At 35.9% G+C, this 21,147-nt stretch overlaps 2 protein-coding genes across 3 annotated transcripts in view; one reads left to right on the top strand and one right to left on the bottom strand.

Annotated features, from left to right (window-relative positions):
- On the top strand, positions 1 to 9,041 carry MTIF3 (mitochondrial translational initiation factor 3). 2 transcript variants are annotated; one of them, XM_031960756.1, is made up of 5 exons: positions 1 to 721; positions 3,862 to 3,911; positions 4,841 to 5,298; positions 6,398 to 6,552; positions 8,644 to 9,041. In XM_031960756.1, the coding sequence occupies exons 3-5, from the start codon at positions 4,842 to 4,844 to the stop codon at positions 8,866 to 8,868; spliced, it is 837 nt and encodes a 278-aa protein (XP_031816616.1). In that variant the 5' UTR covers positions 1 to 721; positions 3,862 to 3,911; position 4,841; the 3' UTR covers positions 8,869 to 9,041. The 2 variants fall into 2 exon arrangements, with proteins under 2 accessions (XP_031816616.1, XP_031816615.1); XM_031960755.1 differs by lacking the exon at positions 3,862 to 3,911 and having other exon boundaries at positions 6 to 721.
- Positions 8,848 to 21,147, bottom strand: part of GTF3A (general transcription factor IIIA) — a 20,724-nt gene continuing 8,424 nt past the window's right edge. Inside the window, exons 5-9 of the mRNA XM_003764469.4 lie at positions 19,217 to 19,290; positions 13,701 to 13,781; positions 11,265 to 11,494; positions 9,521 to 9,580; positions 8,848 to 9,116 (exon numbers count right to left, since the gene is read on the bottom strand). Coding sequence (XP_003764517.1) covers positions 8,964 to 9,116; positions 9,521 to 9,580; positions 11,265 to 11,494; positions 13,701 to 13,781; positions 19,217 to 19,290 — 598 coding nt within the window. The 3' untranslated portion in view covers positions 8,848 to 8,963. The remainder of the gene's footprint in view (positions 9,117 to 9,520; positions 9,581 to 11,264; positions 11,495 to 13,700; positions 13,782 to 19,216; positions 19,291 to 21,147) is intronic.

A 21,147-nucleotide genomic window follows, 5' to 3' on the forward strand; every position in this document is an offset into this window, starting at 1 on the left:
TAGCTTTTTGCAGCCTGCAAGTTTCCCGCAGAAGAAAATAGCTGGAAGAAGAGGAAGGAGTGAATTTCCGCCAGCTTTTCAGACGGGGGGGAACCTTAACTTGGGCTTTGTTTGACAGAAGTTGTCACAGAGGGAAATGACGCGGAGACCCCATGGCAATGGCTTTTAGACCTTTGTTTCTGCGGCAGGCTTAGCACGCTAGTTATTGTGCTGCGCAGCGTGCCCCGACGGCTCTATTCCGCGAGGGGGGTCCGTCCCCGCCCTGCGCGCCGCCTTAGAAGGGTGACAGAAGACGGTGACAGTGCGGAGGGTCCCCAAACCTCTCCCGCCCGGAGACTCGCGCATAACAAGCAAAGGTTGCGGAGGGACACTACCGGGTCATGGGGCAGGGAATCGCGGCCCCCTTCTGGAGAAGAGGCGCGCTGCGGGCGGGGGCCGGAGGGAACCGGCGCGAACCGGCGGGAACCGGCGAGAACCCGCGAGAACCCGCAGCAGCCCCGCTCCGCTTCCTTCAGGGAGAGCCCTCCTTCGGAGGCTTTAAGGCGAGCATTTCCGATAGGCGGACTTTAATTCCTGCCCCACAGCCCGTCCCGCGGCCCGCAGCGCCGCCTTTCCTTTAAGCTCCCCTCGCGGAGCTCCGCCCACTACGGGAAGCCGGCGGGCCCCTCTCTTTCCGGCTCTGCTTGGGCTTTCCCGTCCCGTTCTTTCCGTCACCCACCAGGTAAATTTGACCCGAGGCCGTAGCCTTAGGGTGGGCGATGGGGAAAGACCCGTTTCGAGGCCCCCCCTCCCCCCCCCTCCCCGCCGTGGCTGCGAGGACTCCGGGGCCGGTGTCCTGAGGGGCCCCGCCTCCTTCTGGAGTTCTTGGTGCCGGGCCAGGGCGCCTCGTACCCTCCGCCTCGAAACGCGCGGCTGCGGGAAGGACGTCCCCCGCTAACCCACAAGCATTTATCGGGAGCGCGCACCTCACCACAGGCCTTGGGGAGCGGGGCGTGGAGGGGGTAGGCACAGCCCCGGGCAGTTTAGGAGCCCGTCCTTCCTCGCTGGGGCCTTAGGGTTAAACGGGGGGGGGGGGGGGGGGGGGGGGGGCGGGGGCAGCCCGGGAAAGCGCTTGGGAAAGGAGAGATCCCCGGGGAGTGGAATCAGGGGCAGCCTCGTAGGCCGGGCTGCCCGCCCCGGAGATGGAGAACACCGGCCGACCTTGATACAAGGCGCCTTAAACACGCCGCGAACTTTCACAGCCTTCCAGCGCCGAACGTATCTCTCTTCTAGATTAAGAGACGCATGGCTGGCTAGTAGCTCCTGGATTTGAACCCAGCTCTTCAACTCTTTTGTGGTTCCCAGGTGTGAGATTCGGGCCCCACGAAACAAGAATGGGGACCGGCCTTAGGCCTGGGCCATCACGCTGAGAAAACAGGTGGAAAGGAGGGTTGGAGCTAATGACGCAGGATCTCGAATGCAAATTTCATCCCTAAGCAGTGGGGAGCCACTGCAGGTTTTTGAGATGAATGCAGGGAAAGTGATTTTCTGAGGAAATCGGCTGACGATAGGAAGACTAGTTAGGTAGTTAGCAAAGGTTAGATGGGGGAAAAAAGTACTTGAAATGAATGGAGAGGTTTATGTTCAGATCCTGTAATAGCTGAAAGGATTAATGCAGGATCAGCAATCCTTTCCACACTTCAATAGACTGGCCTTTGGCTTAAAAGCAGAAGCTCAATAAGTATTTATTGAATGAATAAAATAATCAAGTGAATAATCAAGCGGATGCATCAAAGCCTTTTTTTCTTTTCCAGAACAGATTTCACTGTGTGAAATAAAACAACCCACTTAACCTCTCTGATGATAGTCTTCTCATTTGTCAAATGAAATTAATATTTCTATTCATCTAGTTTTGAGGAAAACACTTGATAAACTTTTTAAGTTCTATAGAAATAAGTCTCTTCTTTTGCAGGTAAAAAAGTGAATGAGACCTGAGTTTATAAACAGTAGGTCATTGTGAAAAGAAAACCTGGGTTTTCCTTTCATACCATTTCTCTGCTCAGCTTGTATTACTAGGAATGCTTTTATTTCTTTGGGTGTGGGCAAAACCCAGAGGCATGCAAATGAAAGTAGGATTCAGTAGTTTAGTTACAGTGTATTAGCATATCCTTCCAAAATTCTGTTGATACAGAGCAAATGAGGCATTTTGTATAAGTTTATTAACTTAGTTGATCCATATAATATCCATTAGATATAATGGACTTATATGTGAAGATAAGACAGACTTTAATTATGAATAATTGCCAAACAAAAAGAAAAGCAAACTGAGTAAAAGAAGAGGTTATCACAAAACATTTTTCTCTTTCTCTAAACTGTTATCTATTAGTATCTACTTCTAAGTACATCAAATCTAATTAATTTTGGAGTATGACAATACAAATCAGTAATATTTCCTATGCCTTCCCCACCTTCTCATGTTAGTTATTTGGCAGCCTACGCATTATTTAAAATCCATAAACATAATTGTATACTTGAAAAATCTATTGGAAAGAGAATGTATATACATGTAGTGTTTCCTAACAGGTACAAACTTATTATTTGGGGATTAAAAGAGGTTTTCAGTTAACATTTAGTAATAAATTAAAAATATTTGTGTATTTCTTGCAGCTACGCAAGTACTTTCATACCAATGAAATAAACACTGAACCACTGTTCTGGAAAAGAAAAAAAGGCTTTGATAGATCCAAACTATTCAGTTGGTTATTTTATTCATTCAATAAATATTTATTGAGCTTCTGCTTTAAGAAACTGGTCTAGTGAAATACAGACAAAAAAGTGCTAGTCCTCAGGAAGTTTTTACACTAGTACAATCTGATGTTGAGTAGATACCACTGACTTAACAAATTAAATCAGGCTTTGTAAATAGTAGCTATAACTTTAAGCCAAAGGCCAGTCTGCTGCAGTGTGGAAAGGATTGTTGGTTCTGCATCAGTCCTTTCAGCTATTTTTTACGTCTTGCTTCACATATGAGCATAAACTATATTTTTGTGAGATTCATATTGCTCTACAATCAGATTCTGTAAAGCTGGAGCATAAATGATAAGTCCCAAGTGTTGGCTCTCATACATTCACAAAAACTTGAGAATTACTATGCTGAATTACAGCAGATACATCTTTACATAATACACAGCTCAGGCCTCCACACAAAAGATATTGCGTAGGAAAGAAAAGCTTTTTTCCAGAACTTCAAGCTCCAAATGTAACAGGTATAGCTCAGCTATCCTTTAATCATTTTTTCCCTTTAATCTACCATGATTCAGCCAGAAATATAACTAAACGTTTCTTGATCCTGTAGTGACAATAAATATTACTTGCTGTCTCAAAATTATTAGACTTCTTTTGTCGGTTCCAAAACTCCCATTTTGATGTAGGTGGAATTTTTTTTTAGCAATTCAGTAACTTATGCAAACAGGGAGATAACTTTGCTCTTTATTCTCTTCTCTGGAACCTACCTTTATGCTTTTTCGAAATTTTCTCCTAATCTCCCATCATGTCTCCAACAAGCCTCTCAGTTATCATCAGTTCCTAGTGCCAAATGTTTTTTATACGTTATTTCATTTGATATTCCTAATAACCCTATGAGTCAGAGCCTACTTCATTAACAAATAAGTCTCTGAAAGGTTGACTTGCACATGGTCACAAAACAGTTAAATGTCAGGGATAAGATTCAAACTCCAGCCTCCGTTCTTCCAGATCTAGCACTTTATCCACCAGCCCTGCCATATTACTCTCTAGTATTAATAGCTTCTAGCCATTTGCCAGCTTGTGTCTTTAGAAGGGGACTAAGGCCCACTGGATTTCTGTTACCACTCATCTCCCCAGGTCTGCTCCCTGACTATTTGAGGAATAAAAGACCTCAGCATAGAATAAAGGTGAGAGTCATTGAATTACTCTATTCCAAAGTACTAATGAACTTCCCCAGTATGTGGTTTATAGTTTCTTTTAGTTTTTTCTCATTCTGGTATTATGTTACTACCTCTCTTTGTCGGGCAAGAAATAACCTCACTGGCTAACAGTTATGCCAAGTTGTATCATCTATTTTTTAGGCAGGGATGCATTCAGGATATATACTCCCATCCTTTGGCCTAGTACACTTCTGGGTTTCTCTCATGTTCTTAAAAAGAAGAGATCCATTCACTCTTTAAATGCTTTCTTTGTGAAGATATCTACAAAGAGAGGAACACTAAGGAACTCTGCTAGAGGAACAATAATAAGCATCCTCCTCAGCTCCCCTATTTTACTCAGTTTGTAATAGCTAGGGGATGATTGATATCAAAAAGATATCTAGCTGTAGGTATTAGGAATCAGATAGTGATTGACAAGATTTTGGGTTGTCCTTTCCCCTTAAATTATCAGTTTTCATTTATTTTTCTCAGTGAGCCAGTTTTATGGTCCATCTTATCTAGGATACTCTTGGGTTCTATATAAAACCAAATTTATTAACCTTTTGTTAATCAGTGATATGAAATGTGTAAGATCCTGTTCCTATATCTAATATTAGATACCATAGTATCTTGGTATATGTTATATACTAAAGATATTTTGTGTATCTAAAATTGAAAGAAACCCAAAAAATAGGCAAGTGGCTTATGAGTACAAATAAGTTAATAGCCACTGACACCCTCTTCTTTGGTAAAAGCCTAATGTAAATTTCCCATGTATGAGATCTTCTTTTCCAGAAATCAGCATTCTCCTAAATTACATTTACAGGGGATATTATTGTACTCTAAAGTGCCATAGTACCAGGATAAAGGAAAACAAGATACTGAATTTTAATAACTTTGTCTCCCTGCTTTCTTAGAATGACAACTCTTATAAGGAAGTTCATACATCAGACTGTGAAAACTGGAATTAACTGCAGTGACAGATATTTTACACAGACTGTGCCAAAGGCAGCACTAGCACAATTTGGGGCTATCGCTATTGCCAAAAGATTACTGCTACCTGCATATGCTAAGGCCTTTAGTACTGTTGATTACACAGAAGATGAAATGAACAAGAAAAAAAAGTCAAAACCAACTTTTGGCAATGTTGGGAGAAAAATTCATCACCGAATTGTTCACCTCCTTGATAGTAATGGGAACAGTTTAGGATCGATGCATCGGGCAGATGTGATTCGTCTAATGGAGCAACAAGACATGAGACTTGTTTTGCGGAAAGCCAACGTAGATCCTCCAGTGTACCAGTTAATGACAGGAAAACAGATACATGAAGAACAGCTTAGACTTAGAGAGATAGAAAAGGCTCAATCAAAAACAGGTAGGTATTTTAGTAATCATTTCAAACTGCTCTTGGAAAGTGGAAAGATTATAAGTATCATCTTAAGTCATCTGAGGATTTTCATTTCCTTAATCATTTCTCACTTTACTGTTTTTCTCATTTTAATGAGACTTCTTCCATCTCCATTTCTTTCTTACTATCTCTTTAAGAGCTCTCTTAAAAAAAAAATATTGAGCAAAAATATCAAAACAAGTACTTTCTTGCCACTGAGGAAGGAATGAGGTTCTTATTAGGACTTTTTGGAGTCTGAATTTTTAGGAATTTTCTTTTCTCACAAATTCTTAGGAGTTACTCTTTTTTGTAAAATTAATGATAAATCTTAATTTATTGTTATGCACAAGCAGATAGATACTTAACGTCTGTGGTGTTAACATTAAAATGTTTGCTAAATTATTAATTAGTTATTAGCAACAATAAAGTATTTTGGAGAGCAAAGTATACTGAACCTAGGGTTAGGAGATCTGGGTTTTACTTTTTACTCTGCCTCTTCCTAGACATGACTTTGGAATAAATTGCTTAATCTTTCTGAGCTAATATCCTCATTTGTAAAATAGTAACTTGTCTTTGTTATCTTATGCTGTCTGGTGAAATTATGTCAAAGTACTCTGAAAACTAGAAATCTCAACAAAAACAAATTATCATAATTTTCTTCCGCTAAAGTAGTACTCTAATTACTTTTTTGCTTGTCCAATTACATATTCATTGAACCAAAGAGCTAAGAGGGTAGCAACTAACAAAAATGAATTGCATTAATAGGTAGAAATTCTAGAAGGTTCTCAAACTCTATGCTAAAAGAAGAACAGGCTTTTGGGACTATGGTCCTGGCCTCTGACTGGTTGCAGGAGTAGCTAGCTAAGTTTTGAAATAGAAGACTCATCACAGAATTAATCATCATTATTATTATTTGGCACAGCAACTCATAAAACTGCTAAATTATAGAGAGGTTGCCATCAGTGAAAGGAATACTAACAATGCTGAACTTGTAGATCTTTTAAAGTATCTTTATGATAGTAACTAGATAGAGATTTAGCCCTCTCTCATTAATAGTAAACTTGCAAATATCATTGTCTTTAATTAGAACGTCCCCAGTTAAAGGAATTGATCTTTTCTTCAAATATTGCACAACATGATTTGGACAACAAAACTAAACAGATGCAACAGTGGATTGAGAAAAAATACAAAGTCCAAATTACAGTCAAGAAAGGGAAAACAATAGATCCAGAAGATAATATGGTAAGTAAAATCAGGTATAAAACACTTGTTACTCTACATAGTTTTTAAGACTAAGACAAAATTATGTGCAACCAAAAGTGTCCAAACATTTAATTTTAAAAGTTAGCTGCTGGATCATTATCTAAATGGCGTCATAGGACTGTATATTTCAAGTAAATGAGGTATAGGGACACCAAAAGGTTAAATGATTTGCCTAGAGGTATTCAGTAAGGACAGTTCCATATGCCAGGAACTAATCTCTACAAAGAAGAGCAAAACAGTGCCTGCTTTCAAGGAATTCTCGGTCTAATGGAGCAGAAACCATATACAAACAAGATATAGACAGGATAACTTGGGATAATCAAGAGAAGGAAGGCACAAGCATTAGAGATCAGGAAAAGGTTCCCAAATATTTAACTAAAACAGGATTTTTATCTGGAACTTGAAGGATCGGTGAAGGGAGGTGGAGATGAGGTAGAGAGTCCCAGGACTTTGGACAGACAGAGAAATTGCCTAGAATCTGAATATGAGGTTGTCATTGGATTGCAGAGTTAGAGTAGAGTAAGGTATAAAAAAGATCAGAAAAATAAGAGGGGGGACCAGATTGTGAAGGGTTTTGAATGTTTAACAGGATCATATTTGATCTTAGAAGTGGTGAGGCAATAGAGAATGGGAAGAAGACACATTTAAGCATTAGAATTGCCCTGTAAAGATTTGAACTTAATTCCTACTTATTTCAAGTCTTACACTTTAGGTACCACACCTGTGGTAATAAAGCAAGTTTGGAGGTAGGAGATAAAGCACATCACCCACCAAACATAGTTGCTTCCAGTTCCTGGCAATTACCTCATTACCTGCAGGGCCACCTTTGAAAGGAAATTTAAAACTAATCTGTAATCTCAGAATTTGGTTGCGCTGAATATAGAGAGAATGTTGCTTTTGGAGCCAGAGGTTGCCCCTCTTTGTCATTTCAAATTCTACTGTTTAGCTTTCAGTTACCTGGCCTTCATTAAAAAAAAATTAAAAAAATGTTATTCTATAGTTTTTCAATGATTACAAATTGGTGTAGATTATTATATTAATTTGGACATGCACAACTGATTCATTGCATTTACACAAGATTTACACTGTGCTCATTTCCAAAAAAGGTTTAAACACTTAAAAGAGGACAATAATGGACTAATATATAATTAATTAAGTTAGGAGGAAAGTATGTTAGAGTAGTCCTTGAATTCAAATGACATTTTAATTCTGTATTATAGTTGTATTACTACTAATAGCTTAACACTTTACACAAAGACTAGTTACTCTAACTCCATACTTATATATATATATATATATTCAACAGATTAATCTAATGAATAGCTACTCTGTGCTATTGCTAAGCATAAAAGAAGGAAAGGCAGTCTGTCAGATAGACTTGTCAGGCTAGTCCAGGATTTTCATGACATTTCTACTTTTGAGAAAATAAGTCTCTTTTTAAGAAGGTTTTTAATAACCTTTATGAGGCCATATATCTAACTTTTTAGTTCAGAAACATGGGTCACTGAAGACATATCTTAAGTGATTTTGTCAAACCTTTACACACCTTCCTCCTTGACTTCTTGACAGGAGTACCTTACTAGTTGGGAGTGGGCTAACGGAGCCATCCCCACAAGTATCTCCCTATCTTTTGCAACCTAGAGGTGTGGGAGAAATATAAATCATTTGGCAATACACCAGGTCTGTTGAAACTGTCACATATTCCTAAATTTCTGCCATACACCACTATCATCACTCTTACAGCTACTACAATGAAATGACTCACAGTGATGTTCCCTTATGGTTTTCTGCTACTAAGTATAGCAATTATTTCATGATTAGTAGTGGTATGTAAAGACTTCTGGGTGCATCATTGCCAGTGTTGGTCAGTTTAATTTCATGCAATATATTCCTAGTATTTTATCTGATCAAAAATCACATAGGTTTTCCAACCTCAGCTTTTCTATAATATCTACTAGGCTCCAAAGCTCTGTGAGGAAAGGAATCACATCTTACTTTTTATAAATGTCTGTGTTTTAACATGAAACAGTATATAAGACACATATTAACTTGATTTTGATTATTTTTTAGGAGGACCTTTTTAATAAAATTCTCAAGAGTATGCCTGAACTAGCTACCTTTGCATCCAGGCCCAAAATCACGAGAGGAGGAAAAGCTGCAACCTGTGTTTTTCGCCACTTGAGCAATAAGGAAATGGCTAGATGTAAGAAAAGTAAAGATGAAACTCAAGAAACCACGGACGCTCTGAATAAGGAAAACAATAATAATATGGAATCAAATATTCTGCAGCAGTGATATTTTAATAAAGAAAAACTATCAAAGGCAAAAGGAAAATAATATTTTTAATAAAAAAAAAAAAAAAGCCACATAGAAATCTATATATGTGATGTTTAGCCAAGAGTCAGTGTTGCAACAGTTGAGAGCATGTTTTCTTCAAAGCAGTCTGATGATTTGCCATTTTTAGGTAATGTTTCTTTAATTTTGGGAGGAATGTATCCACTCAGGCGAGAGGCCAGGCTCCGTTTTCCAGAGGGTCGTTTCACCTTTGGAAATTTAAAATCAAGTCACTTTTATTTCTTTGAATAATTTTTTTTAATACTTCTAAGCAACATCTAAGCTTTCCTTTTTGTTCTGGACCTGTGATGTCATTGGTATAAAGTTTTCTTGCCAGTACAGCTAAGTGGACAATTCACCCATAACTTAAGTGTCTTAGAAGGTTACACAGGGCTCTGAGATATGGGCCCATAAACCATATGGATTTGAACCAAATGTTCCTGACACCACAACACTTACCATATTATTATCTCACAACACTGTCTTCTCTTAAGAAGTAAAGTCAGCATGATCAAATTAAAAATAAGGTACTTTGGATGTCCAGCAGAGGAATGAACTTGTTTTTTAAATTTATGTTAACATGAAATCATAATTTTCATAGGTTCCAACTTACTTTGATCTTTAATTTTCTTTTGTCAGGATCATGTATAACGGCATGTCTTGTAAGACTTTGCTGCAATGAAGGGAGGGAAAAAAAGTCAAACTAGATATTCTTTATGTACAAATTTTGAACCTACTAAAAATATTAGTTAAAAACTTCAAAAAACGCTGCCAGTTATACTATCATTAAAGGTCTGTCTCCCCTCCCACATACCGAAAACTCCCCGTTACTGGAAACCAAGGAAGAAATGCTCATCTTTTCAGGTCTTAGAGGATGAATTTCCTGTAGCTGTTAATTGTATCTTTCTCCTTCATATAAGCTCTCTCTTCTCCCCATATTAATTGCATCCATGAAAACATTAAAAAGAGTTCCACAAAAACAGCTATAAAGCTAATGAGCCAACAGTCTACGAAGGCCAGTCTTTTTTTTTTTTTAATGTTAAAGTATATGTTGAATACAATATATGTATATATGTTTATACAGTTATCTTGCTGCACAAGAAAAATCAGATTTAGAAAGAGTAAAAATAACCTGAGAAGGAAAACAAGAATGCAGACAATAACAGAAAGAGTATAAATTCTATGTTATGGTCCACACTCATCTCCCAGTGTTCTTTCACTGGATATAGCTGGTTCTCTTCATTACTGATCAATAGGAACTGATTCGGATCTTCTCATTGTTGGAGAGAGCCACATCCATCAGAAATGATCATCATATAGTATTGTTGTTGAAGTGTATAATGATCTCCTGGTTCTGCTCATTTTACTCGGCATCAGTTCATGTCAGTCTCTCCAGGCTTTTCTGAAATCATCCTGCTGCTTGTTTCTTACAGAACAATATTCCATAACATTCATATACCACAACTTATTCAGCCATTCTCCAGCTGATGGGCATCCATTCAATTTCCAGTTTCTACCCACTACAAAAAGGGCTGCCACAAACATTTTTTTGTACATGTGGGTAAGTAAGATCTCTTTGGGATATAAGCCCAGTAGAAACACTGCTGGGTCAAAGGGTATGCATAGTTTGATAACTTTTTCAGCATTGTTCCAAATTGCTCTCCAGAGTGGTTGGATCAGTCCACAATTCCATCAATAATGTATCAGTGTCCCAATTTTCCCACATCCCCTCCAACATTTGTCATCATCTTTTCCTGTTTTCTTAGCCAATCTGAGAGATATGTAGTGGTATCTCATAGTTGTTTTAATTTGTATTTCTGTGATCAATAGTGATTTAGAGTACCTTTTCATATGACTAGAAATAGTTTTAATTTCTTCATCTGAAAATTGTTCATATCCTTTGACCATTTATCAATTGGAGATGGCTTGATTTCTTATAAATTAGAGTCAATTCTCTATATATGTTGGAAATGAGGCCTTTATCAGAACCTTTGACTGTAAAAATGTTTTAGGAGGGCCAGTCTTAGGCAAAAAGTGATTGAATGACTACACATATCTGTATATCCCATCTAAACTTCACCTTACTCCATGTGTTCTGAAATGCCAGTTTTTTTCCCCCATAGACTAAGAAATGTCCAGAAAAAATAACCCTTAAGTTCAAGTGAACATGCAAATAACAGTAGGTATTTCATAGTAAAATAATTTAATCATGTGGTCATTACTTAAGTTGTTCTTCTAGTTCTATTCACTTCACCTTGTATCATCAGTTTTCCTATTAAGGGTAAAAGGATTGCTTAGGCAGGTGTGGTATTGGCCAAATGTTTAGTAATTGGTCATAGAGAAAAACAACAACTTACTTTCATGGCAAATGACTTTCCACAGCCAGCATGCTCACAAATAAATGGCCGCTGTTCCTCATGAAAAGAAAGAATATGGCTTTGAAGATTGAACACAGTTGTGTATGATCTGCCACAGCCTTCTCTTGGGCATCGGCACACCTCCCGTTCTGGAGCATGAATTTTCTTATGCTGCTTAAGATAGTCTTTGCGTTTGAAGGTTTTTCCACAGATATCACATGTTATTTCCTCTGTTTAGGAGTGGGTAGGGAGAGGAAAGGCAAAGAACAAAAAGCATTTAGGTTAAGTTACAAATTGTTTTTTTCCCCTATCATACAGAAAAAGTCAGTCCTTAGTTATGTGACTGATCCTGAGTGTTAAGATCAACATCATTTGTAAATTAAGGGAATTCAGAAGAGAAAAGGGAATAAACATGTTAGAGCCAACTATGTGATTTTACAAATGTTATCTCATTTGAGGGAATTCAAATCCAGTTTTCCATATCAATTAAAAGCCTTATTCTTTTAAATCTTGTTAAGGTTTCTACTATATAATTCAGAGAATGTTATCCCATTACCCTGCTATGAAGATCCTCAACATTGTGACGAGAAAGATGTCATCTCTTTTATTATTTTATAATTACAAATAAAACCAATTTTAACTTCTGCTGTCTACAATCTGAGTTTCAAATTTTCTCTGGCCCTCCAACCCCTGCCCCTTTGTTTTGAGAAGGCTAGTAATTTGATAAAGATGCAATCATGTAATATATATTTCCATCATAGTCACGTTGTAAAGAAAATGCCAAAAAATCCCAAAGGAAAAATAACATGCTTTGATCTGCATTCAAATTCCATGTTTTTTTTTTTTTTTTTTTTTTTTTTTTTAAGGGGGTTAGCACTTTTCATTTTTGAAATTGTCCAGATTTTTGTATTGCTGAGAGTAGGTAAGTAAGTCATTTACAGTTGGTCATTGTATAATATTGCTATCATTATGTTTAGTACTTACTGGTTTTGCTCACTTCACTCTGAATCCGTTCATGTAAAACCAGGTTTTTCTGGTCATCCTTTCTTATAGCACTACAATAGTATTCCATTATAATCTTATACCATGATTTGTTCAGCCATTCCCCAATTGATAGGCATTCCCTCAATTTCCAATTTGCCACCAAAAAAAAGAGCTATTATAAATACTTTTGTATATATTTTGTATTTTTTAAAATCTCTTTTGGGATACAGACCTAATAGAGGTATTGCCAAATCAAAGAGTATGGATATAGTTTTATAATCTTTGGGCATAATTCCAAATTGTCTCATTTTTCCCACATCCTCTCCAAAATTTTGTCACTTTTCTGTTATTCTATTAGCCAATCTATTAGGTATGAGATAATACCTCAGAATTGTTTTAATTTGCATTTCTCCAATCAGTAGGGAGAGCATTTTTTTTCAATATAGATCCAAATAGCTTTGATTACTTCATCTGAAAACAGTATCTTTTGATCATTTATCAACTGGGAAATGGCTCTCATTTTTATAAATCTGATTCAGTTCTCTATACATTTAAGAAATGAGACTTTTATCAAACAAACTTGCTTCAATTTTTTTCCAGTTACTATTGTTAACTATTGTTTCCCTCTATGCTATTTACCCCTCCCCCATTTATTGAATTCTTTCTTTTTTTTTTTTCACTCTGTTCCTCTAAAAAGTGCTTTGCTTCTATCATTTCCCCCAATCTGCCCTCTATTCTTTCATTCCCCTTTCTCTTATACTCTTTCCTTCCTACTTTCCTGTAAGGTGAGATAGATTTTTATACCCATTTGAGAGTGTATGTTACTTCCTCTTGAGCCAGTTATGATGATATAAAGTTTACTCATTCTCCCCAACATCCCCTATCCTCCCCTCCATTGTAAAAAATGTAAAAAAAAAAAAAAAAAAAAAAAGCTGTTAAGCTTTTTCTTACTTATGTGAGATAATTTACCCTATTCTCTCTTTTTTCCTTTCTCCCAATACATTCCTCTCATTAATTTTTTAAGATATTATTTCTATTCAACCCACTTCTATGCTCTCTGTCTATATATGCTTCCAACTGCCCTAAAAATGAAGAAGTTCTTATGAGTTACAAATAATCATCTTCCCATGTAGGAATATATTAATAGTTTAATTTTATTAAGTCCTTTGTTTATCTTTTTTTTTTAATGCTTCTCATGAGTTTTGTATGTGAAAGTCATATTTTCCATTCAGCTCTGATCTTTTCATCAGAAATGCCTGAAAGTCCTCTATTGTGTTGTGGATTTATTTATATTTGTTCTACTTATGCCACATAATTATTTTTTGAATGACTTTTTTTTGAAAGAAAAAGAATTTAATGGACCTTGAGAAAAAAAAATCTAGTCCATCATCTTGCTGGTCACAACAGTAAATAGTAATATGACATTAACACAATGTAATATATCATTTTTACCTTTATGAGTTTCTTTCATGTGTTTCAGTAGCTCTGTCCACGTTTTTGCCACAAAGGAACAATCCTTTCGACACATATATCCTGTTTGTTTTGAAAGGGCATATTGTTAGTATAGTATAGATGACCTCAATAAACTGCAGGGAAACATGATACCAATTCTATAATTAAAAAAAAGATAGGGCCACTCTTGGGTGAATTTATGGAAGTAAACTTATAGAAGATTTGGTAAAATGAGATCTGATCTGTATCATTAGAAGACATTCAAATAAATAAAATCAGAGATTCATTTGAATATGTAACTATATATTCTTAACTACATATGTATATACATATGTATACATGTACATTTATCTTATCTTATACATACAAATACACATACTCTAAGAACCTGAGAGAGACAGCAGGATTTAGAGGGTAGAGAGCAGCCTTGGAGTCACATTTCTGACACATATATAAATCACTTAACTTCTCAATTCCCCAGGCTGCTCTCTAAGACTTAAATTGCAAAGAAATTACCAATCTTCATCTGAAGTCTCTTCAGGGGGAACCATACCTCTAAACCAAAAAAATGGAAGGGCAAGAGAGAAGCCACTTAGCAAAAACAACTAACATACCAATTATGTCTGATAGTTTATGTGATATATCACACCTGTAATCACTCACTTTAAAATAAAGGGTGTAAGATATATTTTTCTCAACTCTTCTCCAGGGAAATGTTTGGTCATTACAATTATACATTTTCACTTTCATTTTATTATTTCCATTTATATGATTGTAGTTATATATACTGTTTTCCTTGTTTTGCTTCTTTTGATCTGTATCTGTTTCTGTAAGCCTTCTTATGCTTTTCTGAATTCTTTATTGTATTTTTGGTGCACCTAATGTTTCATTACAATCATAAATCACATATATTTAGCTATTTCCTGATAGGTGGACATCATCTTTTTTCCTTGTGTAAAAAAAAAACATAGATATAAATATTTTAATTTTCTCTTTGGCCTAATAGTAGAATCTTTGCAATAAAAAGTATGAACATTTTAGTTCTTTAAAATGTATTATACAAATTGCTTTCCAGAATGATTACATACATTTTTACTTCCACTTATTTTTAGCATATTACTATGCCAGTTTTTCCAAAATCCCTCCAACATAGTCTATTTTCACCTTTGTCAATTTTCTGTGTGAAGTAAAATCTCAATGTCATTTGTTTTGCACTGCTGTCATTAATCATGCTTACGAGCAATCTTTTATAGGATTGTGAATAAGGAACTATTTATTTACATCCTTTAACTTCTTATTCATTAGAGATAATATATATGGACCTTGTATATTTTATTAATTCCTTAGATATCCTGGATATCAGAACTTTATCAGGAACTTACTGCAAAGCTTTTTTCCAAAGCAGTACTTTCCTTTCTTAAACTACTGGCACTGATTTTGTTCATGCAAAAGCCTTTCAAAGTCATATACTCAAAAATAACTATCTTAACTTTTGTGGTCTCAACCCTATAGGATTAAGAGTTCTCCCCTTGGTTATAATTATCGAAGTTCCTCCACCTAATTTGCTTTAATTTTATTTAATGATATGATCTTTTAAGTCAAGTTCATTTAATTTTTTCATAATAAGGTTTTTAGTTTTCAAAATATATGCAAAGATAATTTTCAACATTCACTTTTGTAAAATCTTATTTTCCAAATTTTTCTCCCTCCCTCTCCACCTCCTCTCTCCCCTAGAAAATAAGTAATTCAATATAAGTTAAACATGGGCAATTCTTCTAAACATATTTCCACATTTACCATGCTATGGAAGAAAAATCAGATCAAAAGGGGGGGAGAGAATTGAAAAAGAAAAAAACAAGCAAACAACAACAACAAAGGTGAAAATTCTAGGTTGTCATCCACATTCAGTCCCAATAGTTCTCTTTCTGGATGTAGATTTTTCCATCATAACTCCTTTGGAATTGGCCTGAATCATCTCATTGTTGAAAAAGAACCAAGTCCATCACAGTTAATCATCACATAATCTTGTTGCCTGTGTACAATGTTTTCTTGGTTCTACTCACTTAGCATCAATTCATGTTAAGTCTCTCCAGGCCTTCCTGAAATCATCCTGCTGATCATTTCTTACAGAACAATTGTATTCCATTACATTCATATACCATAACTTATTCAGTCATTCCCCAGATGATGGGCATCCACTTAGTTTCAAGTTCCTCCTCACTACAAAAAGGGCTTATTACAAACATTTTTGCACATGTGAATCCTCTTCCCTTTTGTATGATTTCTTTGGGATACAGACCCAGTAGAGACACTGCTGGATCAAAGGGTATGCACAGTTTTATAGCCCTTGGGCACAGTTCCAAATTGCTCTCCAGAATAGTTGGATCAGTTCACAATTCCACCAACAATGTATTTATGTCCCAGTTTTCCCATATCCCCTCCAACTTTATCATTATTTTTTCCTGTCATCTTAGCCAATCTGAGAGGTATGAAGTGATACCTCAGAGTTGTTTTATTTTATATCTCCCTAATTAATGGTGATTTAGATCACTTTTTCATATGGCTAAAAATGGCTTTAATTTCTTCGTCTGGGGCACCTAAATGGCAATGGATAGAACACTGACCCTGGAGTCAGGAGGACCTGAGTTCAAATCTGCCCTCAGACATTTAACACTTTCTAGCTGTGTGACCCTGGGCAAGTCATTTAACCACAATTACCTCAAAAACAAAACAAAACAAAATTTCTTCTTCTCAAAATTGTTCATATCCTTTGACCATTTATCAATTGGAGAATGGCTTATGTTTTTGTGAATTTGAGTCAATTCTTTATATATTTTGGAAATGAAGCCTTTACTTTATCAGAACCCTTGGATATAAAAAATTCCCCCCCCCCCCAGTTTTCTGCTTCCTTTCTAATTTTAGCTGCATTGGTTTTATTTGTACAAAAAAATTTAATTTAATATAATCAAAATTATCCATTTTGCATTTTATAATGTTCTCTAGTTCTTCTTTGGCTATAAATTCCTTCCTTCTCCACAGAGCAGAGAGAGAAACTATCCCTTGTTCTCCTAATTTGCTTATAGTATCACCCTTCATGTCTAAATCATGAATGCTTTTTGACCATATCTTGGTATAGGGTATTAGATGTTGTTCAGTATTTAGTTTCTGCCATTCTATTTTCCAATTCTTCCAGCATTTTTTGACAAATAATGAAGTCTTATCCTAGAAGCTAGAGTCTTGGGTTTATCAAACACTAGATTATTATTGTCATTTAAGTTGAATTCACTTAGAACTTTTTGTGGTATGATGCAAGATTAAAATGTAACTCAGAAATATTTAACAAAATAAAAATATAATACAACATAAATGTTAAGATGTGGATTTCTATGCCAATTTGTTGCCTCCAGGGATCAGTTTCTACTGAATTTGACACCACTAGTTTAAATCACATCAAACCTTTTTTCTTCCATACTGCTTACTAGTTTTCCAGAAATTCCTTTAAAACAGTTTTTCTCCTAAGTACTTTAATGTTTTCCTGTTGGATGAAATTAAATTATTTCTGATTTTTATTTATCTAGTCTGTTTCAGTGATGTATTTTTAAAAATTTTTAACCAAATAATTCTGATTATTGCTTAACAGAATTAGAGGACTACAAGTGGTACTGCCCCTTCTTTACTTCCCTCCAAATACATTATTATTTTGCTTATGTCTATAAAGTATTCATTAGTTTGATTGGCATAGAATTAAGAGACTTGAAGCCAAGCACAAGACCCAAGTTCGGATCCCACCTCAGACACTAATTAGCTATGTGACTCTTGGTCCCTCTAACCGCTATGCTTCAATTTCTTTATCTCTAAGATGAGGAGGCTGGATTGAAAGATCTTTATGATTCTTTTTTAGCTCAAAAACCATAATTTATACTATCATGGCCAAACCATGAGCAATGAATTTCCTTCCAATTTATGAAATTATTATTTCTTTTTAAGAATATCATGAAGCATATGCATGTTAGGTATGTTTTGGTAGATTGTCTACCTTCATTCTCACCCTCATCTAGTAGTCATTACATTGGCCCTACATAAACAAAAGCTTTTATTCTTTGAATAGCATTTCAGTTCTATGCATCAGCACAAGCAAAAGGAGATACTACTTGGGGAATAGCAGACTTCCCAGTAGCACCACAAATGGACTCAGAAATTCATAAAGCACCAGGACAGGATTATTCTGAAGCCACACTCTTGCTATTTAGAAACCACAAATTTCCACAAATGGACTCAGCAATTCATAAAGCACCAGGACAGGATTATTCTGAAGCCACACTCTTGCTATTTAGAAACAAATAGAAAAGATTATGGTCTCCTCTAAGCTTCTGTTACCTAATCATTTTTAAAAGTGTCTTTAAAAGGTCTAAGATTTTACTCACCAAAAAGATCATATTAAAAAAAATAGCTATAATAATAATAATAAAAAGGTTGTAGCAGCTCTCTTTTCCTCAGCAAAGAACTGAAAACAAAGAGGGTATCCAACATCTGGGGAGTGGCTGAACAAATTATGGTATATTATTGTAATAGAATATTATTGTTTCATAAGAAATGAGCAAATGGATGATTTCAGAGAAACCTGTGAAGACTTGCACGAATACTTAAAACTCATTCGGAGGGGAGGGTTAAACAGGAAGTTCAAACCTGTAATATTGGTATACAGAGCTTTTGGTAAGGAAATTTCCTCTGTCAATGCAGATTAGCAATTATTTTGTAATCTACTTTTGGATAATTCCCATCAGGTTAAGTGAATTGTTCAGGTTCACATAACAGAATATATCAAAACCAATATCTGAACCCAGCTTGTCATAATTCCAAGGCTCACTCCATTTTCCGTCCCTCCATGCTGTCTCCTTTAAAATTACTTAGTATATTAAAAATATATATCTGTAAGGACATTAATATATTTTTGAAATATATATATATAGTATCTTTTCTTCCCAAACTCAAATTGTATTCATGTAAATTTGAATATTATACATTTCAAAGAATAAATAGTACAAAGATTTGTTTAAAGCTTAAAAATGAAAGAGATTCAAGTTTGCATTGTAAACTTATATAAAAAGACAGATGGTAAATTCTCCAACTACCTGCTTATTATGAATACAAAATTCCACAGACACTGGTAAACAACATATAATATTACTGTATTGATAAACAAAAAGAGATACTTATAATTTAGAATAACACACTCAGATAATGGTTCAGGAAGATTTGCTATAGATGTATTTAGTACACAAGACCTATTTGATAGTATGTATGAGACCTGAAAATGCTGCCAATTATCTCACATCAGAATTAAGTATGAAATCTTATTTTTTAAAACTTATATATCTGATAGTCTTCCAGAGTAAAAATGCAGAATAATAAAGAAAAACATTTAACATTCTAGAAAACAAATGCATTCTCTATAATGCACATTATACTTGTTGTATAGTATAATGTGACTGCCACAAGGGAAAAACTAAAATTACCTTCATGTATCTTCTCATGTCGTTTCAGATGTCCAGGGGAAGAAAAGTGTTTTCCACAGCCTTCGTTGTTACATCTATATAATCAATGTATTAGGTATTAGCCAGTCCAAATCTACAGCCACACTTAATCCATAGTTCCAAATTTAAAGATGGGGCACAGATTAGTTTGTCTTGATCCTCTTCAAACTTAACACACCCAAATCAGAGTTTAGCACCTCTCCTCCCAAACCTTACTTCTTTTGAACTTCCTTGTTGCGGTCACAGATATCATCTTTTTACCCAAACTTAAAAACTTCTCATTCTCAACTCCTCATTTTTACTGACTCCATATATCCAAGCTGTTGTGAAATCTTGTCACTTCTACCTTTGCATCTTTCTTCTATATTCTTTTCTCTCCTTTAATAGCCTTTTAAAATCATCTCCACTCTCTCTCTTCACTTCATTCAGCTACCATAGTAATTTCCCTAAAACACACATCTGTCCATGTTCCTGTTACTTCCTCAAGCTCCAGAGGTTCATTATAATATCAATAACCAGCAAAAATGCTTTAAGATTGGCTTTACTTCTAATCTCCTTTGTTGATCACAATAACCCCCAAAGTAGTTGCTATTATTTTCCCCATTATACAGACAAGAAAATCCAAGATGAAAAAGGTTGGATTGCTCGGGATCACACAGCTAATAGCTGTCAGAGGCAGTCTTTAGGACTTCCAAGTCCAACACTCTGTCTACTTTGTCATCTAGATACCTAGTCTTCCATTTGGCTCTTCACATCCTGGTCAGTTCCTACCTTTACAGTCTTCTTACATTTTTCTTCCACATACACTCTATGATCTAGCTATAATGGTTTACTTGCTGTTCCTCACATGATACCCCATCTTCTCTCCCCATTCCTTAGCACTGATTTTTTCCATTGCTTAGAATACTCTTTGTCTTCCTTTCTCCATCTTTAGTTTACCTGACTTCTTTCAAGATTCAGCTCAAATTTCACTTTCTGCAAGAGGCCTTCCCTATTCCTCCGAGATTATCTTCTACAATGTATTTGTCATACTGATTTATATAGATATTGTATCCAGAGGCTGTTTTTGCCTTTCTGTGTATCCCAGCACTTACCATAATATCTGGCACACAGAAAGCATTAAAAAAAAAAAAAAATGCTTGTTGTACTTGACTCCCCATCAGTACATCTCTCTTTCCTACATTAATAGTACATCTAATTCCTAGATATATTGAACTCGAAAAACTGAATTTGCAAAACTTCATGAAGTCCAAATCACAAGCAAATGTTGAACAACCTTGTGACAAGACTAATGCAAGTCTATTATTGGGAGGACTAATTTATCCCATGTTCTATCCTTGGCTGACATGATTACATTTAACCCTGAAATATTATTGTATTTCTGTTTCCTGTATATGGGCGAAAAATATACATGGTTAAAAGGGAGGTGTCTCCTGGGTGTACTCATGGAATCATGGCACCTGGTAAAACCCTCCAAAGGTAATTCCTTCTCCCAGATGTGGAGATGTATATGTCACTTAACACAGCTCTAGTTTACTTCCAAATGATGCCACAGAATTGTGAATGTCTGTGGGAAACAAGGGCATTAGGCATTTCAGTTTGAAGTACAATCATAAAAAAGGGGGAAAAAAAAAAAACAGGGTGGAGATGCTTAAGTAAAGACATCAAGAAAAAATGAGTCAAAGAGGCAACATGGCAAGCAGAGACAAGCTGCAGCCACAAGCCAAAGGACCCTCTCTGCATGTGCAATGTGCAAAAGAGGGCTGGATGAGCGTCAGTTTTTCCAGCCACACCTGCTCATGGATAGGAATCACCATCAACAAGTCTTAAATATGTTATGTGTCATCTTCTCCAAGAATGGAATTTTCCTTGCTAGTCTATTCCAATGTGAAATCATCATTCTCCAGGTCTAC

Source organism: Sarcophilus harrisii, chromosome 3 (assembly GCF_902635505.1).
Source record: "Sarcophilus harrisii chromosome 3, mSarHar1.11, whole genome shotgun sequence".
Taxonomy (NCBI): Eukaryota; Metazoa; Chordata; class Mammalia; order Dasyuromorphia; family Dasyuridae; genus Sarcophilus; species Sarcophilus harrisii.